Raw genomic sequence first — 23,734 nt, forward strand, 5'->3', positions numbered from 1 at the left:
AAACAGTTTGCTGAGAAATTGGCTGAGTACTGGAAGCTGGAGAACAAGTACCATTTGTTTTGCGTCAGTGAGTAGTTAACTAGGTTCACGTAGCACATACAGTTGAGCTGCCCGACACAGTGGTATCGCTTGGATACCCATTTTAGTTGAAGTCTCGTCTTGAACTGTTTCTGATAGGTCGGTGGTTTGTCTGCTTTTGACTTTATGTGCAAACTTAACATTTCCAGTGTAGACATCCTAAAGCAGAGGTCACTAATAGACGGACCATGGTCTGAGTCCGGACCCAGACGCTGTCCTATATGGGCCTGGACCTACAACTAATAAACTATTGAGAATTTTTTATTTCGATGGGGTGGTCCTGTTTTAATTGACCTAACGTAGCCTTCATGGTATGGCTTTAGTGCCTGGGAAACTCACAGCCCAATCGTGTTGTAAGTATGACACATGATGCCTCTCAGCCAGTCAGATCTGTGCATTATGATGAGCACTGAGACTCCAGTGAGTGTCGTGCACACAGGGGAGGGACGAGGTGATGCAGGTTAGACATATGATGGTTCTGAACTTTGCTTGAGGAAATTTTCTTTAACTGGACCTTATTGAATTTTAATTAAAGACCCCTGTCCATTTGCTTGCTGTTAGGGGTTTTTGCTACTATACCTGCCTAGGCTAACTGACCGATTTTCTAGCTCATGCAGTAAATGACTGTAAACTTGTTACAAGTGTTATTAATCAAAGTTTACAGAATTATATAGCAAATATAACTTAAAGTGCATATATTCTGTGGGCATGATGAGCATATGTATACTTTTGTAAGCACCAGGCATCTCCACAGAAGAACTGTTTGTTAGCACGTTGTCTGATGATGGCGTGACACCAAAGACAGAGTCATAAAGAAAAAAGAAAAGTCACTGCGACTCTTCTAGAGCTCCTCCGGCTTCGTAGGTAGTACAGTCCCTCCCTCCCCCTGTGAAAGAGCATTTTCCTGCCGTTCCGCTGTGAATGCTATGAGTATTTCTCCGCATGAGGTAGAGCACGGCGATGCAATTATGTCGGATGTGGCCGAGGCTTGAAGAGCAGTCCCTCGAGCTTTGGAAGGACACAATCACCTCCGTAACACACCGCGCTCTTCCATTAGCAGTGGGTGAGAGAGGGAGAGAGAGAAAAGGAAATAAAGAGAGTATGAGAACAATGAGCGAGGAAAAGGGCTGTGGGAGTCCCTTCCAGCGCTGTAAATGATGAATTTAGCCTGGGTAAGTGCAGTCGCTTGAAAAGCACACCTGTGCTGGGTTCGCCTATAGGGCAATGGCTCTGATTCTGACCAAGTACGCCTCTGATTCCAACTTCTATTCACTTGAGAACGGATGCAAGTGAATAGTCATGTATCTCCAGCTTCTTAACCCTCTGGGATCTGAGGGCGTTTTCTTTCACACTTGTAACATGATACCCATATTTCATATCAAAATGCCCATCACTACATTCCAAAACTGTTGCAGCAAATTCAGCAGCTGTACACTTTTTGTGCGCCATTTCACATCAAATATCCACTGAATGAAGGGTTTCTGATTTGATAGGTTAGTTGGGTAAGATTTCCTCAGTGTTCATTGGTCAATTTCACACAAAATGTAGATACACAAACAGATCCATGTATTATACACAGTGAGAGGCAGATGACGTGCATCTCAGTCCCTCTTTAGAGGCTCATAACTCTGGATTTGAGTGACATACGATCTCATGATAAGATGGAATGAAAAGGGCAGATGCTACAGATAGTGACAGTAGTGTTCTATTATTGCAAAGACAAAGAAATGCATCAAATTTGATGCACAGGCAGGTTTGTGGACCACAGAGCAACTACAATAAGAATCAATGGTTTGGACACCTATTAAATAATGTTTTCTTCTAACCAAAGACAGTTTGGACAGATCTAAAAGTTTTTTATGTAAATGTTCAAACTTTGTTTCTGATTTTTTTTTTTTTTTTCTCCCCAGTTGTGGCAATTCTACCTAACTAGATCTGTTATCATGACCTGAAGCTACCATGCTAGGATTAGTCGAGACTTCTACTGAGTCATGTGAAGCCAGCCACCAAATCTTTGTTAGATTTTAATGTGGGTTAAATCAACTTGTGCCACAGTGCAAACATTGTGTTTCTAATATTTATTCATGGAATTGATGCTCAGTGCCTTCTATTACAAGGGTGATTAGAATCTATGGGGTATTTTTCATCTGTTCCAAGTTTCAGTCCATATTAATCAGTATACAAGCAGACACAGCAGGCTCAGAACAGGTTGAAAAACAGTGAAGTACTCTTTAAACAGGCAGAGTTAAATAGGCCTTGACGTTGATTGTGTTGACGTCTTTCTCTTTCCGATATCCTGAGCTACTTACCAGAGCCATCATAAAAATAAAACAGCGATTTGGCCCCGGAGGCAGAATCAGTCGAGGCTGAAATGCGATAGCAGATATTTTTTTGAGAAAGGAAAGGGGGAAAAAATAAGCCTTTGTCTTAGAAAGGGAAGATAAAGCCTCCACGCTTTGAACTTGATGTGGAATAATAATCGCTTCATAAGACTCATGGGTAAATCCTCTCATAGGAGGCACGCCAGGGGATCAGGAGGATGAGGAAGGCAGGAGGAATATGGATGGAAAAAAATATGTGAGTCAGTGTGTGTGTGTGTGTGTGTGTGTGTGTGTGTGTGTTACAAAATATTCCCATGTTACTAAGAGTGTCTGTTCTAGAGGCGTGCGAAAAGAAATGTGAAAACTTTAGTTTCAGCTGGATTTCTACATGAACACTGTATTCTATAGTAACACACCCATTTTTACATTGCCATATCTTTATGGAACAAATAGTGTGCACCATCATGGTTATTGATGAGTATAAGCCAGTATATTTAGTTTCTAGTGGAATCTCATTAATTATTGGCAACGATCTCATCAATGCTTTATATAGCTGTTAAGCTGTTGGCGGTAGATTGAAGGAATTTTGCCCTCTTATTCTATATAAAGCTGTTTTAAGTTCATCTATATTCTTCTGTTCAGGTTCTTCTGTAAGTTAATCTCCATTTTTGCTTAAATATCCTTCACTGAACCAGCAACTTCATTAAGTTCATCTTCATTTTAACCACACTCTTTGACCCTTCTGTCTCTAGTTCTACAGACTGTAGTCCATCTGTTTCTCTGCCTAATATTTTAGCCCACTTTCACCTTGTTCTACCATAATCAGGACTCCCTCAGGACAAGGTATTTTTTTTATTCTCCAGCAGCACTGCTGTGTCTGATCCACTGATACCAGCACATCAGTGTCACTGCAGTGCTGAGAATGATTCCCCCCCCCTCCCCCAAATAATAACATCCAAAGTATGCAGAGAAACGGGTGGACTTTAGTCTTTAACTGTAGAACTACAAAGTGCACCTATATGGAACACTGACCTCATAAAGTAGTGGATATAAAAATAAAATACAATTAATTAAGTTTAATTTTTTTTTTTTTATATTCCACAAACAGAATGGCCACTGCGGGGACTGTGGGAAAAGGTTAATATAGTATCCAACTGATGTTGTAATGTGTGCATACTGAGTATTTTCCATTGGCAGTTCAGCACCTATCCTGTTTTATAAGCAGGGCTATGTTTCATGAAAAATTAAAATCCTTGTGATTGATCCACTCTTTTGTTTACTCCTCTACTCTATCATGCTGCATGAACCAACCATTTTTGAGTCTAAAAACATGAACTCTAATGTTCTTCTGTAGAATTTCCTGAAACAACCTGGTATTCATTCTTATATTTACATTTACATTTACGGCACTTGGCTGACGCTCTTATCCAGAGCGACTTACAGTTTGATCATTTTACACAGGTAGGCCAAGGCGGTGTTAGTCTTGCCCAAGGACTCTTATTGGTATAGTGTAGGGTGTTTGCCTAGGTGGGGATTGAACCCCAGTCTACAGTGTAGAAGGCAGAGGTGTTAACCACTACACTATCCAACCACTGCTTATATTGGTCCTAGTTGTCCAGGCCCTGAAGCAAGAATCGAAGAATCGTGCTCCCCACCATTAAACTCTCTCCACCATGCTTCACAGATGAAGGATAAGCATGATGGGCTCTTTGAAGTCAGGCCATTTAAAACTTGAACAGATTTCTAGTATGAAGAGCAGAAACAAAACATCACATTTTAGGAGCCAGAAGTAGGTGAGAAGAAATTTGAGTGTTATAAATCATGTGAGCTGTAAAAATTAGGTGAAAGAAATGTGTCTTGATCTCTTCAACCAGACGTAGTTCACTGATATAGGATTTGCATACTCGTACTTATGGATGCAAGACAACAGACTCCTGACAAATACACAGACTTGAACTAATGGATCTCTGCTCTGCCTTGGCTCTACCCCATACTTCACCGAGACACCCCCTCCTACCTACGTCCTCCTGCCTTTAACTGTTTCTTTGTTGCCTCTCAGTCATGTGTGTGTATATAGCTCTTTCTTTGCTCCTAATGCTTGTGTAGTATTTGATAGTTTTCCTGCATTGCTGTTTGTGGTTGCACCTCTGTTTAATTTGTAACTGCTGAGAATCTTCCCGTTTGTTTCCCTTTTGCACTGGTGATTAATTTGTAAATTATGAGGTTCTGGTACACTGAATAATGACAGATCTAGCAGGTTGATGAATGGGGAGCAGGTCACTGAGCACATAAAATACTGTGCAGCATTAAAAAGGTGCACTAGACATGCAGCTCAGTGGTGAGTCACATCATAACATTAGATATTACAAGTATTGAGAAGCTGGATCTGTAAAAGACTGTAGATGTGAAGGGCAACTTAAAAACAAACAAACTCGACAACACATACAACCCCACGTACTTACTTACGGTGTCTGTAGCCTGTGACAGAAAGAAAGAGTAAGTAGTGCTACAGAGATGATGAGTAGGGAGAGCAGGTCATGGCCTTCCGTGGGGTACATTGTAAAATTGATATTTTATGTAGGTACAGTTGGAAAGTACTTTTGGTCATCTACTCGTATTCTCATAGCAACGTCATTGGTGAGATTTCTCCATATTCAACCAAAAGACTATTTTTCTACCACAAAAGAATGTTTTTCATTGTGTTTGAGTACTTTGAGTCCTTAATACAAATACTACACATACACATTACAAATGCTGGAAGCGTTATTACAAATATTACTCAGTATTACAAATGTGTAATAATGCTTATGGCATTTGGCAGATGCTCTTATCCAGAGTGGATTATCCACAATTATCCACAATTTGATAATTTTACACAGGTATGTGATAGTAGTGTTGGGAGTCTTGGCCAAGGATTCTTATTGGTATAGTGTTGGGTGCTTACCCAGGCAGGGGATTGAAGTCCTGCCCACAGCGTAGAAGGCAGAGGTGTTACCCACTATATCAAAAAGCAGAATTCACATAACAGTATTTGACGGATCCTTTTATAGCCCAATTTTAAAGCACAAACACACCAAGAGCAATACAATAAAACATTTTGGATCCTGTTCGAATATCATCCATCCATCCATCCATTATCTAAGCCGCTACTCCGTCAGGGTCGCGGGGGGATGCCGGAGCCTATCCCAGCAGTCTTCGGGCGGAAGGCTGTTCGAATATCAGTTAGCCAAAAAAAAAAAACAAAAAACAAAAAACTGTGTCTTGCATTAGAATAAGTGTTTAAGTCAACGCATAGTGTTGCAATATATAGAGTTTGGAAAAATTACTGGAAACTATATAATGAAATAACCTAATAATGAGCAGGATCAATTTTATCTTGGTAGGCAAGCAGAGATCTGGGTGTGGTAAATTATCAAACTCTGATTCTTCATGATGAAAAAGCTTCCAAAGGTAGGAAGGTAGGTAGCTATTTTACATCTGCTTCAAAACATCCCATGAAGGTTCATTTATGTTTAAATCTACAGACTGGGGTTGCCAGAGAACATGTTTGACTTCATACTGGTGTTTTGGAACCACTTTTTATGGTAATCTGCAGAGATAGTGAGTACATCTATGAGAATGCTGGTTGACTGATCACACCTACTGCCCATCAGCAAGCCTCAACCTGTGATCCATTTGGTTTGCCCATTACCTCCGTTCATGGGTAACTTCAGCTCAGCTCAGCAGGGTTCTTTTTATCTTGAGAACAGGTTCTTGGAATGCAAATGATGTGTGGTAGGTTAGAATACCATTCTTTAAGAAGGAAAGCCTTCAAAAGCTGCATGTGTGCTTTGCATTCTGCTATAAAACTTCCCATTCTTGGAGACTTGTGAGAACATGGAAGATATTTGGCTTCATTGTAGTGTTTAAGAAACCTCTTTTGGACGTACTTAGCACTTTTAATGGCATTATTATGTTGAAATATGGAAGCGGCATGTGGGAACAGTGTTTGCGCCTGAGGATAAAACTGCAGAGATAGTAAGTGTATGTACATCTGTGAAAGTGCTGGTTGGCTGATCACATTTGCTGGCCATCAGCAAGCCTCAACCTGCGATTCATTCAGCTTCTGTATTACCACTGTGCAGTTAACCTCAGTTTTTCTGACAGCAGAGGACAGCAGGTTCAAGTGGGACAGGTGCGCGGCAGCTAGCCGCTGACATTAGCATTAAGTCGACTGCGCGAGATTTACTCTGCGTGAGCGCTTGTTTCATCATTGGGAAAAGACACATTTGTAATCATCGACCTGTCTTCCAGCATGAAGTATACCCCTCCCCTACCTGCAGTAATAAATTAGGCCATGCCCGGTAAGGGGAGAGAGAGAGATTGAGAGAGAGAGAGAGCGTGAGAGAGCTATTTCACATGGATTTCAAAGCAGTACAAATGCTTAAGAGGGATGGGAGGGACTGAGATTTGAACCAAAATCTGAGATTTCCCAAAATAAATAAATAAAGAGCAACTGAGACTGAGAGGGAGCGAGAGAGTGAATGAGAGAGTGAGAGCTGAAAGATGAAATAAATTCACACTCACTTGGAGCAGAGCCTTCTTAATTACCCTGCCTACATCCTGCCTCCACTCCGGAATGTCAGGGTTGGCCTCGTCCAGATTCGGCGAGAAAGATAAAAGCAGTGATTTGAAGAATTCTGTCACCCAGAGAGAAAGTGAGAGAGGGAAAGAGATTTAATTCACCATCGCAACGCTTTTCCCATATCCTGCCTTGCTTTCATTTGTTACGGGTGATTTGGCAGGGCAGGCTAGAGATATCATTACTGTCAGCCATGGAAAGGTTATCAGATGTAGTGTTACAGTGTTTAGAAGCTGCATTGTATGTGGTTTCATGCAAGTTAATACAATCATAAACACCACAATCATTGTATATGGAATACAATGCTGTAGGAAGGTAAATGACTTAAAGCAACATTTAAGTGCTAAATTTTTCATAAGTTTACCACAAAACTACAGGCCAAAAGTCTGGAAGCAAGCTAAAATCAAAATGGCAATTTGCCTTCCTTGAGCCAATCTCCTGCCTAAATTTCTCCGAGTTCCCCTGCTCTGCCTCCAGCTCATTTTGACGTCCAGTCCAAACTTGCAAGTTGAACTCTTACTCAAATGAATTTTATGGGAAAATTCCTTTACACTGTGTGATGTCAGTTTTTTTTTACCCTGAACAATTTTTATTCTGTACAATCTCCTAATTTAACACACCTGATTCAATTCATCAAGACATCAGAATCATCTGAGTAGGAGGATCAGGTGGAACTGCTTAAAGATTAGGCCTGGGCGGTAGCAAAAATAATTATCACAGTATTTTCTAGTTAAAAATTGCGATTATCGATAAAATCAACCCAACTTTCTATTCTTTTCTATTCTACTTCAGTCTACATGCTTTTGTATATTAACTTCTGTAATGGAAATCTTTTATCCATCCATCCATTTTCCAAACCGCTTCTCCGTCAGGGTCACGGGGGGAAATCTTTTATAAAACTCCTATATTAAATATGATGCGGAGTAACGCGGCATCATTTGAGAACAACTTTATTCAACTTTAACTATATACCTGTTATTATAATAAACAATACTGCATATGTGCATTCCTGCGTTTCTTCTGCCATAGATTCAGGGCAACTTGTGTGATTATAGACTTCAGTCTATACTTTGTCATTTCTAACTTATATTTTGCAGCCAGTCACTTTGAGCAGAGCTGAAGTTCCAAAGCACGCCAACATTCAAGTTCAATTCCATTCATGTAAAGTAAATTAAGGGGAATCTGTGTAGTGAAGCTAGTATTACAGTGTGTAGCAGAGAGAAATAATACATTTCTTAACTCTCTCTCAGAAGCTGACTGTTCTTTAAAAAAAACAGCAATTATCGCCTTGCACACATTGCCATTGGGTTACTTGTCCATCATGAACTATGTCCGATTACATTGGCCTGTCGCCCAGGCCCATTAAAGTTGTAGCAAAACTCTACAGTCACCAGCAAAACAAATGGAGAATTAGTTGCACTTTTGCTGCAGACCTTTAATCAGACCCTTTTGTTCAATGTTAAGTAAGCATTTTAGTGCATCATTATTAGATTTTAGAGCTTTTAGAAAGTTAGTATTGCTTCTAAACTTTTGGCTTGTAGAGTGAGTGCACGTATCTGTTAATATAGTATGAAATGCTGGAAGATAACTCAAGCACCTTGAACAGCGATGGTCTTGGTGTCTTGAAGGATTGAGTTGGCAGATGAGACTTGCACTGTGACTGTATTCATCCCTTCGGCCGAGAACACGTAGGAGATACTGCCTTCCAGGGTTATCACCGGCTAGACGGAAAAATCTTCCATATCAGTAAACAGCCATTGTCATACAACGTTTTAATATGATTCAGTCTCTCATTGGTGTTTTGCTTGTTTTGCTGAGTTCATTGCCAAGGAAAGCCTGGAGTGGTGACTGATAAAAGGCCATTTGGATCGCTTCAGACATTAGCTGGTGGACAAAATACCAGAAACACATAACAATGTTGATATAATCTACCTTAATAAGAAGTAGGTCTACATTTTAACTTGAGAACTGAATGTATTCATGCTGAACTGTGTGTAGTTCTTCCAGAATTCCCCAGTTCCTCGAGGACTGGATGAAAGAGGTGGAAATCTGCTTCACACTCTGCTTCAGAACTGCCTATAAAGCTGTAGTGATCATTCGATCTGCTGACTGGTGAGACCATGGAGGACCACTGACCTCAGCCCAGTGCTCATAAAACCACTCTTGTGATTGTTTAGCAGCGTATTAGCGGAAGCATTATTATCCTCGAATATGGAAACATCATTAAAAGCATTGTCTACACCATTGGGTACACCTAGTGCACCATGTTAGACCAGTGAAAGATGATTCATCAAACTTTTTTCTACTTCTTTTTTCTACTGATCAGCTGTCTAAGCAGGAAATGTGTATTTGAAGTAGATTGAAGTGCCTGTCAAGCTGCAGCTTTGATGCAAATTCCAGCTTTATGACGTTCATAACAAGTAGTATTGGGTTTATGAGGTGCTAAGTCAGTTTTGTGATAATTCTCAGGGTCAGAGTTTTTCTAGTCTTTGGCAACTACCCTGGTAAATATCTGACTCTGCCTGTAAGCACTATGCAGTATATGTGTTTAGTATGTATGAATAGTAGGTTCATCGCACTTTTCAAGACTGTTCCTTTTGACACATTCATTGCGACTGGATCCACCTTCACTTTGAGCACTAAGGATTTTTTTCTTTTTAAGAAATCCATCATTTACATTATGTAGCTTTGAGAATCAAAGCACTGCCTGTAGGAGCTCTTTTAGAGATGAAATAAACTGCTGCTGTGCACTCAAGTTCAAATGACTCAACTATGTAGCTGCTTTTGTATTTCTGATTTAGCTGCTTCAAAGCTGACTTACTTTATCATGTTTCTGAGATAGATAGACAGATAGATAGACAGACGTTGTTAATGAAAGTTGTCATTGAAATTGTAATAAAAGTAAGAATTCCTAAAAAATCAATTTCCTAGTGATGAATTATCACCATCTCTTACCCATGTAGCCAAAGCTACATCAGCATTCAGCTTTCATTATTATTTTTTTCTTTGTGAAATCACAAAAATAGGCTGCTTTTTCAGCTTAGTTTCCATATTTGGGCTGGTACTTTTGAAAAATTGAACAGTTTGTGTACCACATTAAACAAGCTTTGTTTTAAAAATCTTTCTCCATGATATGGGCTCTTTAATGTAAAGGTTCTGTGGCAGTTTGGATTGTTTTGTAGTGAAGCACCACTGAGAAACCTTTATGAAAGTATACTGGCTCAGATGAAGTGCACTGGAAAGTGCGTTAGCATGAACAACTGCTTACCAAGCAATCAGAACTGTGCTTATTATGTTTGGGATATGAATCGACTGTTATTGAAGTAACCTTTCCTGCTCTGCCATACTAGACTACAGCTTATACTTATACGCAGTTTATCAGGTTAAATTTAATTAAACAGTTTGAGTGCGATCAGGAGAGAGCGTTGGCTGTACCTCAGTGCTGTTCCCCAGCCACCAGAAATAGGTGACAGTTCTGGAGTGTGAGGGCCACACCATCGCTGTCAAGTTCACCTCCTTGTTTTTAATCACCACGAATGGAGCCAGCAACTGAACGTGCTCCACGGGACCTGGAATACACACAAGTGAGGAAAAGGCTATAGGCATATATAATAGCATTTATGCTCACATGCACACAGGATTTATGAGAATCTACAGAGAATACATCTTCATAATAATAAATAAATCATTTCTTCAGACTAATGGTTCAACTCCAGGTCAAAACTTTACAGCTTGGCATGCATCGACACCACCGTTTGCCTCTTATTGAGCTAAGCTGAGAAGTGCTCCAACTTTAAAGCGCTTTGTAGCTCTGCCGACTGCAGAGCTGAGACTACACTCAGACGAAAGCATGATGAAATCAGCACGCATGTAGAAACAGACTGAATTAACTTGAAGCACTAAATGGAGCCATCGCTTTAAGGAGAAGCCATCTCACGTATTTGGAGTTTTTTAAGCTTCTGAAAAATAACCGGAATGCAAATTCACTGGGGTTGTAGAGTCAGAACATGCAAATGAAGAAAAGTGACTGTACAGACAACTTTGTTGCTTCATAGTAGGATTACATGTTGTAATCTTTAAAAGGGACAAGAGGTAAATTGAAGTTCATTTGAAGTTGCTTTCTGTGCTACTTTTGCTACCATGTGCATAAGAAACTATAATCACATTCAAAACACATTACAATGCATTCATATGGCATTATAAACATGGTTACAAGTATTTATAAAAATTGCATTACATTTCATAGCCATGTTTATGTATTGTAGGTTAACATAATACTTTATAAATAATGTTTATGACACCGTTGTATTGTCAGTGCTAAAGAAAGTAAGTCACAGACCTGCCTATAAACACACTCTGGGCCATGCCTCCACTTCATGAAGTCTTGCTCATGCATTCATGTGCAGTTTTGAGCCAGTTTCCCTTAAATTCTGAAAATTGTCATGTGATGTTTCTAATTTTTCTTGTCCCAGTTTGCTTCTTTTGAACTTTTGTTCTTGGATTTGGTATGGTGTATTTCGCACATCAAGATTTCTCAGTAAAATGGCCCAATGTGGCCTGAGGTAGGGATTGCCAAAATACTTTTTCTATTGGACATGGCACTGGTATGCCAGTCTTAAAAAGTCTAAAAGTCTAAAGTCTAAAAATGCCAGTCGTAGCATTCGCAGGGCCCCAAGAGAAACCTGGCGATAAAGATGCCTGTTTTTTGGGACCTTTTTTGTTTTCAAGACCATATGATTTTTTTTTTTTTTTTCCCCCGTTTGTTTCATTTTCACTAAATTAGTAAACATGGCTTGTTGGATGGGGTTTTTCCACAAAGCAAGCCTGTTCTCTCACTCACTGAATTTTCTTTTTCTTCCCCCCATATATGGTTGGATTTAAGCAACAATGAATGAATCATTACTTGAACGGATTACTTGTTTCTTTGGACTAAAATATACATATTTATTTATTGAAATGTACTGAGATAAAATGGACAGGAAGGAATCATTTCCTCAAAGAAATCATTATTCATTTATTTCATCACTAACATGGTGTCATCATTTTCAGTTTAAGTCAACCTTCTTGGTTTATTTTTGAGTGTGTATGCTTCTTTACATTCTTAAATTAGAGGGTGCCAAAAGAGAACCATTTCTGGTTCCTCTAAGAACACTTTTGGGTCTTCTTTTTTATGCGATGTTAAAGAGCCTCCACATAATATAAAGTTTTTTTTACTAATTAAAAAATTTTAAAGCCAAGAACCATTCAGGAACCTTTATTTTCAACACTGTACATATGTGAGCACGTAAGATACCTACAGGTCACATGCAGGTAGAGGGAGGTGCTGTCGAAGCCCAGGCTGTTCTCGGCGAGAGCGGTGACCCGGAAGATTCCGGCACTTCGGTACACGTGTCTGATCCCCTCCTCTGTCCAGCTCAGGTTGGAATAAGACACTGCTGTCCCGTCCCCGAAGTCCAACTGGATATTTGTCCTCAAAGAGTCCCCCTGTGAACCATGCAGAGTGTTTTGAAACCACCAGAATAAGATCGTTGATCATCAGCATCAGAATAAAATCATTAGCATCAGCCCAAACTTTGCTTTACTTTTGTCCATTTTCATAGATATCAGTACATCATACAGTGTCAGAAACCATGTAAGCAGCTCGTGCTGTTAGCGTGCTGTTAGCATGATGCTAAATCCCATTCTATTCAAACGGGGTAAGTTTCACTGGAAGAGGTCCGATAATGTAATTTGTAGGAGATTTGTCTGGCAGTTTCATATGGGATAAAGTACTGTTGCATTTTCCTCAAATTAACCCAGATGGTCCTAAATGAAATGTCATAGCCTGGACGTTCACAAGTTTTACAATTAAAACGAAATTGGGTCCAAACAAGCAAACAGCTAAAACTAACTCGCAGTTAATGGCACATACAAAAGGACAGAAAGTGCAGTGTCCTGTGAGAGGTGCTTCCAGAATATCATGTTTTAATTTACAGTGGATGGTACCAATCTAGTAAACATCACTCTAGGCCTTCTGAAAGTCCTGCATATATCTTCGTGTCCTGACCAATGCTCATCAGTTTTTAGAAAATTGCAAGTTTCAAATGTCCATGTTTAATCTAGAACAATGATGTGAGTCACTGTCAGCTTAGTGTTTAGTGTGCTAACATACTACTAGAATCCCACAGGGACAGTAACAGAAATTAGCCTTATTGAGGAGGTGTTTCTTTGTCTTTTTTTGGGGGGGGGTTCTGTTTTCTTTTACAGTTAAGGCTGGAACTGAAGGCCTAGCTCTAATAGTCACAGTTTGCCACTGATGCCAAGACTGTTTTTGATGTTGGCCATGTCTCCAGGTCACCAAAACAGAGATGTCATTGTCTAATATTAGGTTTTGTTATTACATAATGTGAGGTTGATTTGAACATGACTATTACCAAAGGACATCAGAGTTTGATGAACTATGGTAATGTGCTTTGAAACTAAGCGGTAGACCTTTAAAAACTGTACACATTACAGATTTTTTAAAAATCATAGTTCTTACAATCTCTTTGATTTATCACTCGAATTACAGCACATCCTCAGGTGAAACTAATCTAGCTTGAATAGGGTGTTTATCAGTGTACTTCATACGGCTCTTTATAGATATTTTAAGGTTTGCTGTGGACGATTCCCAACTGTCTTTTTAACAGAGAGTACAGTTTTCCATAATGTGAACAGCAGTTAACCACCAAACAGGCTGAGCTAGATAAACAGACTTTGGAGGGCCTTTACATAACGAAGCATTGAAAAAGGTCAATAGTCTGTTCCTGGCCTCTAATGAAGAGCGATGGAGCAGAGAGTTTGGCAGCAGAGGAAGGCACTGAGCTGAGCATTCCAGCCAATGCCCTGATGATGGGTCAGTCTTTTCACACTGGCCAAAACATGATGTGACATAATGCAACTCTGTAACAGGATTACCAGAGAGGACAATTAACACATCTAGTGGCTGCAGGTGTAAAGCTAGACAGGCTTGCCAAGCATTCACGCACTCAAACAGATTCAGCACGGACAATTACGGGGCAAACAAACATGGGAAACAGACACAATTCCCTGTAACATATTCCAACTAAATGAACCGCAGACAATGTTGGGGCACAAGCTGTAGATATTGCATCTCACATTAAGGACCAATGTTTCTGTGAGTGGAAATATTTCCAGAATATTTTTACAGTTGTGAGGTGTCATTGTCTAGGTCAGATACAAGAATGTTAAATCACGTATGTCTAAGACTAGTCTTGACCCATGACTACTGAGCTAGGCCTTCAGTCAATAAATATAAAAATATATATTTAATATGGAAAAAAAAAAAAAATCAGAATAGAATCCCTATTACATTTCTAATAGTGAGTTAGCACTAAGCTACATACCTTTTTTTCTCTTCTTTAAATTAAATATGATTAAATATGTACATTTTGTGGCTTCTTGAAGACATTCCATACATTTCATTTGAAGCTTGCGATAGACATGTTAACATATATTTTACCTTGCATGCTGCCATTTTACAGAGACTCAATAAGGGCTTATTTTCCATTTGTTACATTTTTCTAACAAAATTGGTTCCACCCATTGTAAATCAAAAAGTTGATTCCTCCCTCGGTTCCTTATAATTTCAAGTGTTAGGCTTTCTGTCCAGCTTCTGAAGCCCTTACCAATAAGAGAACTTTCTTAGCTTCATCTACCTAAATTGAAAAATACTGCTGAAAGTTTGTTTTAAATGTACATGACTCAAATGGGTACATCTGATTCAATATGAATGTTATATCATATTTACTATATGGAAATACTTACTGATATAACATTTCATTTTTGTGGAGCTGATGTAGACATTTGAATAAAAATTCAACAGTTTCAGTGCAGATACCATAGTGAAATAAGTACTGATAGTAAAGTACTGGGTAATTTTTTTTGGGCATGTTAAGAGTTCTTTGAATTCATGTTGTCCTTATAAACTAACAGAGAGAATGGCTATACATTTTAAAACTGTAATCAAACCTAAATCGTGGGCTGCAAGGAACTGGCCCTATGACCGGAAGGTTTCCGGTTCTATCCTCAGCGCCGACAGTCCATGACTGAGGTGTCCTTGAGCAAGACCCCCAAATTGCTCCCCGGGCAGCATGGATAGGGCTGCCTACCGCTTTGGGCAAGTGTGCTCACTGCCCCCTAGTGTGTGTGTGCTCACCACTGTGTGTATGTGGTGTTTCACTTCATGGATGGGTTAAATGCGGAGCTGAAATTCCCTCGTTTGTGGGATTAAAAAGTGTCAGTCTTAATCACTTAATCTTGATCTTAATATTTGTTACGGTCAGCAATGGTACACTATATTTCCAAATGCATTCGCTCACATGCCTTCACAAGCATATGAACTTGAGTGACATCCCATTCTTAATCCATAGGGTTAAATATGATATCGGCCCACACTTTGCAGCTGCAACAGGTTCAGCTCTTCTGAGAAGGCTTTCCACAAGGTTTTTTTGACCATTCTTTCAAAAACGCATTTGTGAGGTCAGATACTGATGTTGGACAAGAAGGCCTGGCTCACAGTCTCCGCACTAATTCATCCCAAAGGTGTTCTAGGACTCTGTGCAGGCCAGTCAAGTTCTTTCATACCAAACTCACTCATTCATTTCTTTATGGACCTTGCTTTGTGCACTAGTGTACAGTCATGTTGGAACAGGAAGGGGACATCCCCAAACTGTTCCTACAAATTTGGGAGCATGAATCTCTTGGTCTGCTGAAGCATTAAGAGTTCCTTTCACTGGAACTAAAGAGCTGAGCCCAACTCCTGAAAAACAACCCCACACCATAATCCCCCCTCCACCAAACTTTACACTTGGCACAATGCAGTCAGACAAGTACTGTTTTCCTGGCAACCGTCAAACCCAGACTCATCCATCGGATTGCCAGACAGAGAAGTGTGATTCATCACTCCAGAGAACACGTCTCCACTGCTCTAGAGTCCAGTGCTGGTGCTTTACACCACTGCATTCCATGCTTTGCATTACGCTTGGTGATGTAAGGCTTGGATGCAGCTGCTCGGCCTTGGAAACTCATTCCATGAAGCTCTCTACACTGTTCTTGAGCTAATCTGGAGGCCACATGAAGTTTGGAGGTCTGCAGCAATTTACTCAGTGGAAAGTTGGTGACCTCTGCGCACTATGTGCCTCAGTATCTGCTGACCCCGCTCTGTCATTTTACAGGGCCTACCCCTTTGTGGCTGAGTTGCTGCCGTTCCCAATCATTTCCACTTTGTTATAATGCCAGTGACAGTTAACTCTAGAATATTTATTAGAGAGGAAATTTCACAACTGGACTTGTTGCACAGATGGCATCCTATCAGGGTACCATGCTGGAATTCACTGAGCTCCTGAGAGCGACCCATTCTTTCACAAATGTTTGTAGAAGCTGTGTGCATGCCTAGGTGCTTGGTTTTATACACCAGTGGCCATGGATGTTATTGAAACACCTAAATTCAATGAATTGCATGGAGAAGTGAATACTTTTGGCAATGTAGTATATGTTCTTCTGTGCATTTGGTAGCTGTCATGTGTTGTAATGATAATGATACTTGGCCTAGTGTAAGTTTCCCAGACAAAAAAATTGTCACCTTGCATGGTTAAGGTGGTAGTAATTTAAGCCTCCTGCAGATGGTGTTGCACAAGGATGATCAGGTTATAAATACCTGCAGGGTGTGTGATGGGATTCATAGATTGAGAAGAGGTGGTACAGTGTGTGGGAAATGCGTAACAAAACAGATGTTAATGATTGGCAAAAAGGAATGCTTTTCATTTGGGCATGTCAAAGGCCATACTGTGAAGTAGCTGAGTTTGCAAATGGTCATACAGGTCTACCAGCAGTGGCAAAAACCCCATTCTACAGGAAATTCTCATCAGAATTGTTGCCGAAAGACATAACTGATGGACAGGGACCTCCAGTGTGTTTCACGGCTTGTGAATAAAACTTAATTCCCTCTGGTGTGTTCTTTCAGAAATTGGTGTGAAGGTCTTGACTTCTAGAAGCACTTTTTGCCTGGAAATGAAGAGGTTTTTATTGTGTTGGGGCACAAGATTGATATAGTGTAGTGGGTAACACCTCTGCCTTGTGCACTTAAACATACAAGGTGACTTATTTTTTGTCCAGGGAGCTTATTGACTAGTAGGAGCGCAGATATAGCAGTGTGTTTATAGAGGAAATGGTCTTCTAGCCCATGTCTGCTGCACTGAGATATTTGAAGAAGGTATTTTTCCATTTAAAACTAAATAAAATATTTCCTCATTGGAATATTTGAACAGTGTTAAAAAAAAAAAAAAAAAAAAAAAAAACTGGTTAAATGCCTAATCTCGGTGTCTGCATCTGTGTGTGAGAAGGATCATCTCCTGCTACTATCTCTGCAAGCCTGGGCCTGTTTTTACCCACACTCCTCTGGGTGTTACATCTGGCACCCTGCGCGTCTATCATGCCATGCATGAGGAAGTGTTGGTGACTGCAGCTGCCACCTCGTCCAAATGTGTGTGTGTGATACTCCCAAATCCGTGTTTATCCTTCCCTCAAAAATCCCCCTCTTTCTCTATCTCTCTCTCCCCCACCCTTCGGTGCATTGTAACACAATGCTATTGGGATATTAATTTGTAACACTGCATTAGCGAGCAATAGGGGGAGGAGTGTGCTCGGCAGCAGCGAACGGCAAAAGCCCCTTATGTATTCCTGCCTGTTCTCTTCCAGCCGGCTGTGAAAGAACTGTGTGTGTGTTTATGTGCCGGGTGGTTTCCGGGATATTTCACGCCACTTTGCCCAGAAAATCGTAACTCGAATAACCTCGCAGGGAAGAAAAGAGCCAGATAAAAAAGAGGAGGGAAAAAAAAAAGGTCTACTGTAGCCGAGCTTGTGTGAATTGCACTGTAGCCTTGTCAGTTTGGGCAATGCGTTTCTTGACGTTGTGGTCTAAAACAGAAGAGATGCATATGAAGGGAGGCCAACCACAGCCGAAGCCCATGGTTAAAGGTCACAGGATTGTAGCTGTGACAGAGATACTGAAAGTGCGGTTTAGCATTTGGACTACTGTATAGTTCACTACCCTTCGCCAATCTACAGAAGTGGCTTGCAGTGAAGTTCAGGTTCTCTCATGCTGCAAGAGCAAATGTCATCGTGTCACACTGGTTTGCTTGCTTGACTGAACTTTTCGGTATATAGTTTTAAATATATAATTGTTGTCATACAAAGAGCTGCTTGCTGAAATGGTAACTTTGAGAAAACAAACAGTCTTAACTTCAGTGTATGTTAATGTAGAGAATTTCTCCTGTTGGATTATTACAATTAATTGTTTACTTGCAAATAGACCATAGAAGAAACTACAGCTGATACAGGATGCAGCAGCAAGTTTCTGCTCAAACATGGAAGAATAAGCATATCACACCAATACTGGCAGCAACTCTCAGGATCCTTTTTTAATACACCATTTTTTTGAATTGGTTCATTTTGTGTTTTCATTTCATTCGTTTATAAGCTATTAGTGGACTAGCACTGTATGTCGGATTGTCTAATTGAATACGCTCCACTATGTCTAAAAATGCTCTCTGTTCCAACAAAAACCACCAGAGGAAAACCCTGAGGGCCTTCTAGGTCTTCTCTGCAGGCTTTCTGTGAAACTATTGTAGTACTACTGCTATTTCATTGTTACATTTGGGTTGGGAACAGAAAGGTTTACAATGTCTGTGTTTACAATCTCTTACATTGTCTATGTAGTATCTAATACAGTGGTTGCTCGCAAAGGCTAGGACTTCAGGTGCTGAACTGAAGGCCTGATGTGTCAGAACATAATCAAGACAGTGGAAGCCATTTATTTCCCAATTGGTGGCACCTATTCTGTGAGGACCAAACATCGCTCTAGGCATTTTGGAAGTCCTACAAATGTCAGTGAATGCGAGTGGTAACCTTAGTGCTCTTCATTCGGGTAAGAAACAAAGTGAATGTTTTTAGAAGTGGAAAACTGTCTTGTATAAGCTTGATATGTCAGTGTTTAATTTAGAATGGCCAAAAAATCTTCATTTGAATGGCTGTTAGCTTAGCACTAACATATCCCTATCCCTAAAGGGGTGCTAGCAGTTTTTTTACTGAGTTTTGATATTTATGGCCCAACCTGAAGGCCTAGCTCTAACATTGAAAGTTCACCATAGCATATTTTGTAGGTTTCCTATTACTCTCTGTAGCTCATCTGTTGCTGCACAATAGCCAGGTCAGCCACCTTTTACCCATCTACTAATGGAATGACCACTATAGGAATACCTTAGGAAGCATTCACAAGTATCCACAGACACTGATAACTTGTGTTATAACAGCAGTTAACAACTTTCTTTGTCAATCCAGGTTTAAACACTGGCTGGGATTAATCCAGGTTCAGATAGTCATGCTGTGAATAATCCTGATGCACGTGCACATGAAAGCTGTGACAGTAAAGAAGAAGAAAATTATACTACTTAAATATGTAGAAAGCAAAGCATTTATAAAGGTAAAACATGCAAGTTAAAACATGCAACTAGTGTTAGATCCAACTAGGCCTGAGTTAGCTGAGTAAGCAAGAAATACTGTCATTAGACTGAGCCCTAGTTCAAGACTGCTTTAAAGGTTCTCTGTGGTTTCAATTGTAACTTATTAGAACCCCAATCCAGTAATATTACCAGCAATACACACATTAGCCAATTTGTGTGATTTAGACAGCTTGTGCTAGTCAGTATTATTAGTTAGTCTTTAACATTGCAGTGCAACAGCTAGCAAAATGGGGGCGGTCCAAAAAACTCTTGTTTAGGGCCCCCATAAGAAAAACAAAGATTTACATCTATGGGGAAACTGTGGGGAAAAAGCGCTAAAGTTAGCTTTACTTGGATCCGTCAGTTATAAGTTAACATCATTTCCAGAGTAAACAATGTTGTTTGATGTAAAATTTTCTTTTCTGTCATTTGAGTTTACAGCTCACAGCTTGAAGTCTCCCTGAAGCCCTTCAGCAGAGCCACAGTGTGCTGTCTGCTTTCTCCCACTGCGCTGTGGCGAGCGATTAAAAACTAGTTTTCACGTAGTCCTTCTGGTAATCACCCTGTTTTCAGAATTTACATGCAATCTGATTACTGTTTTTCTTCTGTAAATGTAAAAGAATACAGATTCCTTTTTTTTTGGATCCTGTTACATGTTTTCCATTACTACTTAGCTGTGACTGTATGTTCCTGCTTACTTCCATACATTTGCCCTATAGTGTCTGCTCATTCCCAGACAAGGCTGGTTGCTGGTGTTTTTGGAAAGCACATCTCTGGGTGACTTGTAGCCTCTAACTCTGGATCTGCTGCTTTGTTAAAATCATGACTTGGGCTTTCATCTGCCATGTGTTGCACCTCGGCAACATTAAATATTTAGGGGCCACTTGCGTCGCCGAGAACCACCCCCCTCCACTCCCGTCCCCCGGCTTCATGAATATAAATTAAAGTCGAATTCAGCGGGAGGATTTCCAGAGTCATCGTGTCTCTCGTGAGGAAGATTCCTAGCACTTCCCCTGTCTCTCTCGCTCTCTCACTCACTCTCCCCCATCTATCTATCCTAATGAAGGGAATAAGCCTTCATTTCCTCATCTCATCACAGCTGTAATGTGGCAACCGCGCCACGCCAAGAGCCCCGGAGAGACATGCTTACCTGCCGCCTGCGCATGTGTGCTATGCTACATCAATGGGAAGCCGTTTCCCAGCAGGCTTCACGAGGTGCACCCGGCTAGCTCCGTGCCATCTGCAGGAGCCTTGGCTTCCTCCTTTCTGCTAGACACTGCAGCATGAATTAGGGGGGCGGGCCAGATGGGAAGCTTTTATAAAGTTCCGTGGCCCAGGTTGCACTGCGTTAGCTTTAGACAGCGATAGCTTGAAGCAACAGGGTAATTAAGACAAACTAATCTGGCAACAGTGTGAGCTGTTAGTTGGTTTTGTGTGCCAGTGTGAATTGTTGATTGTTAATGCTCAAAAATGATGCAATATGATAACCAACTACTGTTTTACTTTTTTTGTAGAGAATACAGCCACACAGAACACTCACAATATGTTAGCTGGTAAAACCTATCCAGTTTATCTGAGGGATACCCATCTGACAATAGTTTTACAGTGAAACAATAAAATAACTTTTAAATCATTTTAGTATTGTTCATAGTATAACACTGCACTGTAGACAAAAATGGCCCACATTATGGAAAAGTGCATAGAATTTTCTGGTAATACATTTCCAAAGGGCAGTATTTGTAAGGCTACATGACACCTGCATAAGCCCTTAATGACAGCACATAAATCTACATAAATTCTTATTCTAATAAGTGTCAGTTGTCATAATGGGATATTCTTTCAATTTTGAAGCATTTGATCTGAGAATGGTTTATGACTATGGATGTTCAATAGAATAAGTCTCTACATTTTATAAAGGTTTATGAAATCTACAGAACAGGCTGCCAAGTTCCAAAAGAAATCCTCAGGGACAAAAAAAAACTGGGAAGGTCTCATTGATGCATGTGCATGCTGGCAGTCAGAAATAGCACAACGTTTAATTGACTTCTCTATATCTTCCACACCAACTCTGCTATAGACAGTCTGCAGTAACAACACTCCTTATCACTTTAATGTAAAAGGTCAGTCATATGAAAATATGTTCATAGGGAATTTAGTGTGACACTTAGTTTCCATGTGTGGACAGTATGGGCCGTTTGAATATGACCAGCATACCTAGGTTTGTGACTTATCATACTCCACATATGTACATACTCCAGTTTTTCAGCAAACTTACCTCTTCCAGCTGCACTACAAAGGTGACGTTGCTGCCCAGATTGGCTGTGAGCTTGTTGTCCTGGGTTGCCAGGTGCAGGCCTCGTGGGGGCCGGTTTGGACACTGTTGTTTTCGGGCTGTGTACATCTCTTTCACTCCTTTGGTGCAGTTATTGGCTGCCACTTTACGGTAACTGAGGGGTACAAGGAAAGAGAATGTCATCATCTTCTCTGTTATCAGTGTTGTGACGACTTCAGTTGTCATAGGTACATTCAATATCAGCTTAAACTAGGGACAGTCATGTAAGGCTAATAATGTATAATGTAATTATTTTTCACTTGTAGATCATCAAAACAAAAAAATAGTGTGGATTCTAAACTCACTTCATGCCACATTTTTCCCATGTTTATTTTTCATTTGTTGACCAACATAAATGGAAAAAAAATCAAAGGTGCTGATTCAAACCTGTTGATAAAGAATTTTATTTTGAATGCATTGCATACCTATGCAATTGCAACATTTAAGTGATGTTATTACAAAGGTAATGACATGCTTGTGTAATGAATTGCATTACATTCATAACACATGACATTGTTGCAAAAAACAGTAAAACAAATTGCAAGCTTGAACCTGTAAATACACAAAATAAATCAGATGCTATTGTAATTCATTAACAGTGTGGGTAACAGTTCAAAGAAAAGTATTACAGGACAGTGTTACAGTAATTATACTTGTCAGTATATTATACAAAGTAATTATACAAATTATTATACAGTAATTATACAAAGTAGTGTAGCAGCTTTCATGCAATGAAAGTGTCCCATACAATTACTAATTCAACTTTTGTAACTTGCATTATACGTCTCTATAAGTCTCTCTTAGCAAATAACATAGATCAGTGATTTTTAAAGTGATCCTCAGTGGCCCCCAGACAACCCACAACTTGCAACATATTAGGATTGAGCAAAAATGTGGATCATCTTATAGGCCCTGAGGCCTGGTTTGAGTACAGCCGATATGGATTACATCTTTAACACACCTAAATTTGTGCATGTCCTTTTATGTATTTTGGGCTTATGTGCACTAACTCTGCCAGCAGATTGAAAGTTGGATCGGATATGAACAGCATAGAGTATTTATATTTACGGCATTTGGCTGACGCTCTTATCCAGAGCGACTTACAATTTGATCATTTTACACAGGTAGGCGAATTGTTAGGAGTCTAGCCCAAGGACTCTTATTGGTATAGTGTAGGGTGTTTACCCAGGTGGGGATTGAACCCCAGTCTACAGCGTAGAAGGCAGAGGTGTTACCCACTACACTAACCAACCATACAGAGTAAGCATGGAGAAGCTGTACATTGTCCAAATTCATCCAAATGTCCAGTTTCCAAATGCATATCCTCATTGTTTTGAGTTAACTATGCAAAACTCTAAAAAGATTGTGACGTGCAAGTTATGCCTAAGCTTGAAACCGCTTTCCACCCCAGTAAACTCAACAAGCAATCTGTCTGCTGAAGCATCTGATCAGACTGCATGCTAATATGAAGTGGCTGAGCCCCATGCCGAAGAAAAGAGAGCCCTAATATCATCTAAACGGGCCAGACTTTACCTTCGTTCATGTGTGAAATGCCTAGTTTCAAATAGCGTTTGACAAGTTTATAACTGTAATCAAGAATAAGTGGCTATGAGCAGAAGCAGAGACAGGCCTTTGAAATGATCTTTACTAGTTTTTCCACATGTACTGAAATGACTTTCTAGTTGTTACAGGTTTGTATTATGTCTACCCCCTAAATATCATATGTAAAGGCTTATTATTCAGGACTACATGGACTACAGTGCAAACAGACGTAAAGGAGAGTGTCATAAAAAGTTAAGACCCACCCAATTACTGGTCATAGTCAATAAAGGGATACTGTAAG

The 23,734-nt window shown here is 40.0% G+C and overlaps 1 protein-coding gene across 1 annotated transcript in view; it reads right to left on the reverse strand.

The window, feature by feature from the left end:
- The window catches only part of sorcs3 (sortilin related VPS10 domain containing receptor 3), a 424,538-nt gene that overhangs the window by 24,177 nt on the left and 376,627 nt on the right, over window positions 1-23,734 (reverse strand). The window contains exons 18-22 of the mRNA XM_017724487.2: window positions 21,835-22,006; window positions 12,318-12,504; window positions 10,456-10,589; window positions 8,618-8,741; window positions 6,966-7,078 (exon numbers count right to left, since the gene is read on the reverse strand). Of these exons, the coding sequence (XP_017579976.1) occupies window positions 6,966-7,078; window positions 8,618-8,741; window positions 10,456-10,589; window positions 12,318-12,504; window positions 21,835-22,006 (730 nt within the window). The remainder of the gene's footprint in view (window positions 1-6,965; window positions 7,079-8,617; window positions 8,742-10,455; window positions 10,590-12,317; window positions 12,505-21,834; window positions 22,007-23,734) is intronic.

This window comes from Pygocentrus nattereri, chromosome 12 (assembly GCF_015220715.1).
Source record: "Pygocentrus nattereri isolate fPygNat1 chromosome 12, fPygNat1.pri, whole genome shotgun sequence".
Lineage (NCBI taxonomy): Eukaryota > Metazoa > Chordata > Actinopteri > Characiformes > Serrasalmidae > Pygocentrus > Pygocentrus nattereri.